The following is an 8,223-nucleotide window of genomic DNA, read 5'->3' as shown; positions in this document are numbered from 1 at the left end:
GGCTGGTGCAATCACAACATTTAAAAGGTATCTGGATGGGTATATGAATAGGAAGGGGTTAAAGGAAAATGGGCCAAGTGCTGGCAAACGGGCCTAGATTGTTTCTGGATACCTGATCGGCATGTTAACTTTCTCTCTGGTGTCGGTGTAATACCTTGATGTCTCCTTTTCTCCCCCTTCCAGGGGATGTTAACCATTTCGTGTCTCATTGTTCGTCAAGAAGCTGCATTGCAGGTTCACCCTGAATTGACACAGTATTTGTTTCCCAAAATCAGACCTGTTCAGTCTCAGCAGTATTCCAATATTGGGAAAGATATCAACTTTCAGGTGGAGTTATCCAAAATTCAGAGAGATGTCAGACTTGACATTTTTCCTTTTCTGCCCCTGTAAGATCCTGAATCAGCATCTTCAGGAGAATTAGCGCGGAGTGAGAACAGAGGGGGAGAGAGAGAGAGTGGGATGATGCTTTCAATTTTGTGAAGTAACAAAAGAAAAGAACGTTCTGCGGAAAGTAGAGTTGCTTGTTCTGAATTTCTACCCTGCACTGACAGTGATAATTTTTGTAATCTCTTTTTACAGATTATTTGAAGATCTGAATTTGGAAGTTTCAAACTCAACAGATGAAGGGCTTATGCTTGAAACATCGACTCTTCTGCTCTTCGGATGCTGCCTGACCTGCTGCGCTTTTCCAGCGCGCACTTTTCGACACTGAGTGTCCAGTGTCTGCAGTCCTTACTTTGATGTCAACGTCGGACAGTCACTCAATCCATTGGGAACGCAACAACTTTCGACTGTGATTCTGTGAGAAGGAGCAAAGCTTTTTGGTTCCTGTTTCTGTATGTTTTCAGAATCAGTGGGACTGGATGAGAGACCGTACTGTTGCAGTGCACAGTGTGGAGCCAGAAATAGTTATACAGCCTGGAAAGAGGGATTCATGGCAGGGAGGGGCTCTACACATTTTTGTGGGTAGTTTTGGCCATGGAAAGGCCTGAGCGATCCCGCTCCGTAGAGAAACCATGTAAGTGTGGTGACTGTGGGAAACGTTTCCATTTCCCGTCTGCCCTGGAGACTCATCGGCGCACTCACACCGGGGAGAGGCCGTTCCCCTGCACAGAGTGCGGTAAGGCCTTCAGCAATTCCTCTGACCTGCTGAAGCACCAACGGGTCCACACGGGGGAGAGACCCTTCAGCTGTCCCGAATGCAGGAAGGGCTTTACCCAGGCCTCCAGTCTGCTGACCCACCGGCAGGTCCACACCGGGGAGAGGCCGTTCCTTTGCACCAAGTGCAGGAAGGCCTTCAGCAATTCCTCAGCCCTGCTGAGGCATCAGCGGGGCCACACTGGGGAGAGGCCCTTCAGCTGCCCTGAGTGTGGGAAGGTATTTAGCAATTCCTCTGCCCTGCTGAGGCATCAGCGGGTCCACACGGGGGAGAGGCCCTTCAGCTGCCCCGAGTGCGGGAAGGCATTCAGTAATTCCTCCGACAGACTGAAGCACCAGCGGGTCCACACTGGAGAGAAGCCCTTCAGCTGCCCCAAATGCGGGAAGGGCTTTACCCATGCCTCCACCTTGCTGACCCATCGGCGGGTCCACACCGGGGAGAGGCCCTTCACCTGCCCCGAGTGCGGGAAAGCCTTCAGCAATTCATCCGACAGACTGAAGCACCAGCGGGTCCACACTGGGGAGAGACCCTTCAGCTGCCCTGAGTGTGGGAAGGGCTTTACACAGGCCTCCACCCTGCTGGCCCACCAGCGGGTCCACACTGGGGAGTGGCCATTCACCTGCTGTCAGTGTGGGAAGGGATTCACCCGCTCTTCCCACCTGCAGAGGCACCAGCGAGTTCACGTGCCATGGCAGGGGGATTGAAGGAGGAATGGCAGAGTCCCATTATCGACTGAACCCCTGGGTTTGAATCCCGTCGTGGCAGATGGCGGAATTGGAATTTGGTCAGAATTCTGGAGTTCGGAATCTAACGATGAAACCATTTTTGGGGGCGGGGGCGTGAGATCCCCCATCTGATTCACTCATGCCCTTTTTAGGAAAGGAAACTGCCATTTCAGGAAAGGATTCACTCAGTTGTCCCAGCTGCATCCTTTACCCGGGTGGCCTACATGTGACTCCAGACCTAGAGCAGTGTGGTTGACTCCCCCACCTGCAGAAATGAATAGGGAGAAACTCACTTGGATACAGGGTCTGGGTTGAAATTGCTGAGTGAGGCAATACTTCCTACGGGTTAAGGCTGTACCAAGGATCCAATTACAAAGGGATAACTTGGTGCTGACTAATAGTAAAGAAAGTGGAGGGTGGGGGGACTGTGTACTCTTTGACCTTGATCTGTTTTTAAAAAAATAAGCTACTTTTTCTACGCCTTTTTGCTGGGGAAATCTGAAGCTGTAATAAAGTTGGGTCTTGATAAAGGTTACCTGAACTTACTGCCGGGCTGAGACTTTCATTGAAAGCTTTGAGCTCCAAGAGGTTTTTGTTTTAAAGCTGCTCATTTCTTTCAGCCTCCTGCGCTGAGTTTCCAATGTCATGTATCAGATGGAGCAGTGAATGAGTAGCTAGTATCATTAAAAATTGTAAAGTTTTCATGAGTGCAGGTATTGCGTCATTTCATCAGCATTGTAAGGTTTACTGGCAGCACCGGGAGGTGTGGGCTGCCTTCACTAGAAATGATGTGGAGGAGCCAGAGATGGACTGGGTTGGATCAAGTTAAAAAAAATCACACATCAGGTTATAGTGGTTTATTTGGAACCACTAGCTTTCGGAGCGCTGCTCCTTCATCAGGAAGCTGTGAAGCAGGATCATAAGGCAGAATTTATAGCAAAAGATCACAGTATAGTGCAACTGATCGGATATATTGAACAAACCTAGATTGTTGTGAAGTCTTTTGTCTTTTAGAATAGATTGCAAATTTTAGTTCATTAATGTGTAAATCCCAGAAAGTCTTTGAAGTCAGATTCTCGAGATGACTTAAGGTTTTATATAAATAGGTTTCATCTCAGTTCAGACAATAATGAAATGTGTGAGGTTTGAGTCTGTCTGTATCCCAATCTTGGTTCTATTTCCAAAGTAGGAATTTACAAATATTACATGTATCAACTGCCTGCAGGTTGTTTGCTTTTTGATCAAAATTGAATGTATCTGCAAATGCAAATTCACCCCATAGACCTGTGCATGCATGAGAGAGAGTGTGTGCATGAGAGCGCGTGTGTCTGTTTGCGTGTGTGCATGCTTGAAGTGTGAGTGTGATGGAGGAGAAGCCTGTGAGAGGGTGTGAGTGTCTCAGAGAGAGCATGTGTATGAGAGAGGTATGGATAAAAGCGAGGGGTTTCATTTTGCTAAAACAAGGAAGGGCAGGGTTTGTATAGATAATGATAGGGCCCTGGGTTGCGTTGTAGAACAGAGACATGGTGGGTTACAGGTACATTGTTCTATGAAAGTTGCATCATTGGTAGACAGGGTGGTTAAGAGGCGTTCAGTACACTTGCCTTCATTGTTCACAGCGTTGTGTATAGGAGTTGGGACATCATGTTGGTAAGACCACTTTCAGAGTACTGAGTACAGTTCTTTTTGCCCTGTTATAGCATGTCGGAGAAATTTGCCCAATAAGTTAGAGATCACAAAGCACAATTCAAAGTGAAATTGACAAACACTTTATTACAAGCAATGTCACTGGAAGAGAAACTGACTAGGCTGACACAGAATTGACAGTCTGTACAGGTAGATCAGAATTTCTCTTCTAAGAGCTGAGGATGAGACCAGTTTTTATAATAATGCTGTACAATAAGGCTGATTAAGAAATGGGGAATATACAATGTATCTGGGAATGGAGTAATCTAGTTACAAGGATGCTAATTGGAAAACAGTTATTGGATGAATGTCCTGTTCCTTCACACAGTGTAACATCCTGACTATCGATGGTTCCATTCCTCTTCACAGGTCGGTGTTAACTTCTCCTCTGAAGTGGTGAGGTGCTTCCATTTCTTGTTCTGGAAGCAAGTCCTTGCTGGTGCCTCTCTGTCTGACCTGCTCTTTGTGTGGCTTTGGTATTGTTGGGTTGTGAAACTGTCCTTGGGGCTTTGAGATACCTTTGGTGCTCTGTCATTGTAGTGAGGTTGAAGTGCATTCCTTTGTCCGTGTGTGCTGTCAGGTTTGGCTTGCGAGCCTGCATGGGCATTCTGGGTATTTTAGGTACAGTTTGGCCAATTTTGCTTTTGTGGGTTGGCAGAGTGGCAGATCTTTTTCCACAACTTCCCCCCCCCTTTTCTTTTTGTTTTGCTCAGGGGAGGGACGAGAAGGGGCAATGTAGCCAGAGCCAGGGGAATTGTCGGGTGGGGGTCTCGGTATCAGACAGATAGCTCTCTGTGTCCGAGTCTGGTCCAGGAGAGGCTATTTTAGGGGCAGCGATGTTCTCCCAGTGGATCTGTGCTAGCTGAGTGGTGAGGGGGACAGAGGGTAACAGAATTGTACATAGGTGTGAACAGCATAGTCGGATAGCCATGGCTAGCACTCTAAGCCTGGCAATGATAGTGATGAGGGCTATCAGTCCCTGCAGTCAGGCTCTGCGCGTGCCCTCTTTCACAGCGAGTAGGTAGTCCAGGGCTATCGTGTTCTGCAGAGTCACAGTACAGATGGCAACAGCCTCCACATTCAGCTGGGCGAATACGTCTGCTGTGGAGTTTGCCACCTCCTGTACTGTGACAGCGAGTTTGTGGGATTCTACCTGTAACTGTAAGGGTGCAGAGTGGGGTGACATCAGGTAGAGAGCTGCTTCAATGGCAGCGAGGGCTCGTCTACTGCCTGGCATGGGCTTTGGGAAAGGAGGGGACTGGGAGTGAAAAATTAATGGTACCGCATACCCAACATTGTAGCTCCCTGTCCAGGACAGCAGTAGGCTTTGTGGCCACAGATAAAATAGGTGCCGTTGTCGGTCTGGAGATGGAGTGTCTGGGTCCCTGTCCAGCTGGTGAGGAAGGTGGTATTCTGGGTGATCCTGTTGAGGACCTGTCGGTTTAAAATGCTGCCTTCTGCAGCGGATCGGCGTGCTGCGGGAGTTAGGAGCAGGGAGTCAGTGCACCGGCTTCAGTCAGCCTCTCATCCAGATGGCTGTGTGTGTTTCAAACAGATGGAACCTGCAGGTGGCCCGTGTGTGTTAGTGTCAGCAATGGTCAGGGCTAACGGCTCATGGGAGAGGTTGTAGGCCGGGTAAAAGCACCCTTTATATTTTTCCAGGTGGTAACCTGCAGACCTCCAGCGGACTGGACTGTTGCCCCCATATTTGGTCATTGATGGTGGTATTTTGAGTGTGGTAACTTCAGGGGACCTGTCTGGCTCCAGGCACCATTCCACCATGTCAGAGATATTTAAGGGGATTGAGGCTAAGGAAATACCCCCCGTGAGAGTGGACAGGGACCTAGTGCAGACCCAGCAGCGGGTCTGATTAAATCGCATACCCATGAGCCATTTTGAGGAAGGTGTTGGCCTGCAAATCACAGTGGGTTATGAAATGTGCTGCCCCTTGGCCCTGTTTACCAGCAAGCCACAGTGTGATGGTCAGACAGATCAGATGGTGAAGGCTGCCGCGAGCAGCTGGATTCATCCTCTGTGTTCGGAGTGGTGCCTTCCTCTGTGTGGTCCCTGTTCAGAGGTTGTGGAGCCCTCTTGCAGCGGGTGGTATGTGTCCATTCGGGCCATCCTTCCGGTTTCACAGCAGTCCGAGTTGTCATCAGGATCAGGTACAGACCTTTCCACCGAGGGGAGAGAGAATCTTTTTCTAGTGATTTGATCATGACATAGTCCCCAGGTCAGAACAGATGAATGGGCAATGATGGGGTGGAGAAGGGCTTATGCCCGAAATGTCGATTCTCCTGTTCCCTGGATGCTGCCTGACCTGCTGCGTTTTTCCAGCAACACATTTTCAGCTCTGATCTCCAGCATCTGCAGACCTCACTTTCTCCTCAATGATTGGGGTGTGGGCAATGCAGCCCTGACCTGGTTGTGTGAGCACTAATGCTCCTGCTTAGGGCCTGGACATACTCTAGTGGGGCCTCTTGTGTCAGAAGCAGGGTTGTGTCTGTGGTGAGTGTCAGGGGTCTGGTGGCAGTGGGCATAGGCTGCCCCATAAGTACTTGAAAAGGGGTGAGCACAGCTGTTCAGTTTGGTTGTGCATGTGTAGCATAGAGGGCAAGTGGCAAGGTGTCTGACCAGGTCAGTCCTGTTTTCTGGGTGGTTTTAGTCAGTGTGGTCTTCAGGATGCCATTCATCCGCTCGACCATGCCTGACGACGGGTTGGTTGGGGATGGGGTGTCGCCGTGGTATCCCTAGTGCCTCGCTATTGCCGGTCACAAGCTAAGCCGTGAGTGAGTCCCCCTCTCCATCTCTATGCTGCTGGGAACTCCAAATCTGGGGATGACATCCTTTAGGAGGCATTTTACTACCATACATGTATCATCCTTTCTTGTGGGAAATGCTTCGACCCATTTGGAGAACATATCTCTGATGACCACGATGTGCTTGTAACCCTGTTTTTGGGGCATGTGTGTGAAGTCAATCTGTAAGAGGCTGAAAGGCCCCTCAGGAACTGGCAGGTACTTGGCAACTGGCTTCCCTGCATTGTTCTGCAGGCAGATGAGGCACTGTGACAGCAGGTCTTGGGCAGCGGCAGTGAATCCTGGTGCATACCAGGACTGCGTTACAGTGTGTATCATGCCCCTCTTGCCTGTATGGCCAATGCTGTGGGCTGCTAGGGCCAGTGTGTGTAGGTGGGCACTTGGGCAAATGATGTGGCCATCAGGGTGTATTAGCAGGTTGAGGGAAGGAGATTGTGTGGCCCCAATGCAGGCCCAACTGTCCTTTTCCTGCTGTGGAGCAGTTTCTTGGGTAGCTTGCACAGCCTCCATGGGGTCAGGGAATACTGGGGCCTGTGCTATTCTGGGAGCCTGCAGGATGTAGATGGTGGGGTGCAGTGCAACTTCCGGGCTGCTGTGTCAGCTGAGGCCTTCCCGAGGGTGACCGGGTCAGTGGCTGAGGTATGGGCACAGCATTTGATAATTGCTAGGGCTGAGGGTAACAGGGCTGCTTCCAGGAGATCAGAAATTAGCGTAGCATGTTGTAGTGGCCTCCCTGCTGACGTGACGAAGCCTCTCTGTTTCCAGAATGTGCCAAAATCGTGGATGACTCCGGCATATCTGGAGTCAGGATAAATGTTTGCTGTGTGTTCTTTAGCAATGACATCAGCCCTAGTGAGTGCAAACAGCTCTGCAGCTTGTGCAGATGTGCCATTTGGCAGTGCAGCTGACTCTAGAACTGTGAAAGGAGTGCAGAGGGCACATCCTGCCAGTGTGCAGTGGTCTGAGGGCCTGAAGGATGAGCCATATGTATAGAATATGAGGTCAGAGTTGTCTAGAGGTGTTTCAGAGAGGTCAGGGCATGGGGCAACGACCTGCTGGACAAGGTCTAAACAGATGTGTGTTCATCCGTAATAGTGGTCAGAGTGAGTGGAAGCAGGTTGGTGGGGTTCAGGGCAGGGGCACGTTGTAGGGACAGGATGGCTTTGGATAGTAAAGCAACCTCATATCCAATTCTCTGGGTGGCAGTGAAATGTTGCTGCTGGAAATGGAGTAATCTAGTTACAATGATGCTAATCGGAAAACAGTTATCAGAGGAATGTCCTAATTCTCTACACAAAGCAACATTCTGACAGTATCGATGGATCAGGAGCTTCCATTCCTCTTCGCAGGTAGGTGCTAATGTCTCCTCTGAAGCGGTGAGGTGCTTCCATTGTCCTGTCCTGGGAGCAATGCTCTTGCTGGTGCCTCTCTGTCTGACCTGTCCTTTGTGTGGTTTTGGTATTGCTGGGTTGTGAAACTGCCCTCAGGGCTTTGGGATAGCTGTGGTACTCTGTCATTGTTAGTGGGTGCTTGAGGTGTACAGGTATTCCCTTGTCTGCAAGTGTTGTCTAGTTTTGTTTGTCAGCCTGCTTGGTCCCTGCTAAGATATTCTGGGTGTTTTGGTACAGTTTGGCCAATTTTGTTTTTGTGGGCCTATTGTGGGTTGCCAGGGTGGCAGATCTTTTCCCACATACAATTACCAGGAATACTTGGAATCCTGAGAAGGATTCAAGTGAATCCTAGAGAGATGTTGCATCCCTTGGACTATTCCCAGAAAGTGAATGAACGATCAAGACTCCAGTTATTTGGTAATTTTTATTTGTTTAAAAATGTG

General features: G+C 49.5%; 1 protein-coding gene across 1 annotated transcript; it reads left to right on the top strand.

Moving 5' to 3' along the window:
• The first annotated feature begins 951 nt into the window (after positions 1–951).
• LOC148143835 (uncharacterized) lies at positions 952–2,003 on the top strand. The gene has a single exon (XM_087974483.1). It carries the CDS (start codon positions 979–981, stop codon positions 1,861–1,863), a length of 885 nt encoding a protein of 294 aa, XP_087830609.1. The 5' UTR covers positions 952–978; the 3' UTR covers positions 1,864–2,003.
• The last annotated feature ends 6,220 nt before the right edge of the window (positions 2,004–8,223 follow it).

Source organism: Chiloscyllium plagiosum, unplaced genomic scaffold (genome assembly GCF_037043375.1).
Source record: "Chiloscyllium plagiosum isolate Xiang-an unplaced genomic scaffold, Cpla_swu_hap1 HiC_scaffold_27, whole genome shotgun sequence".
NCBI classification, from domain to species: Eukaryota; Metazoa; Chordata; class Chondrichthyes; order Orectolobiformes; family Hemiscylliidae; genus Chiloscyllium; species Chiloscyllium plagiosum.
Note: the sequence above shows the minus strand (reverse complement) of the source record. Positions and strands in the feature narration are given on the sequence as shown.

Coding starts and splice junctions, on each gene's coding strand:
- LOC148143835 (XM_087974483.1), top strand. CDS start 979: ATGGAAAGGCCTGAGCGATCCCGCTCCGTAGAGAAACCATGTAAGTGT.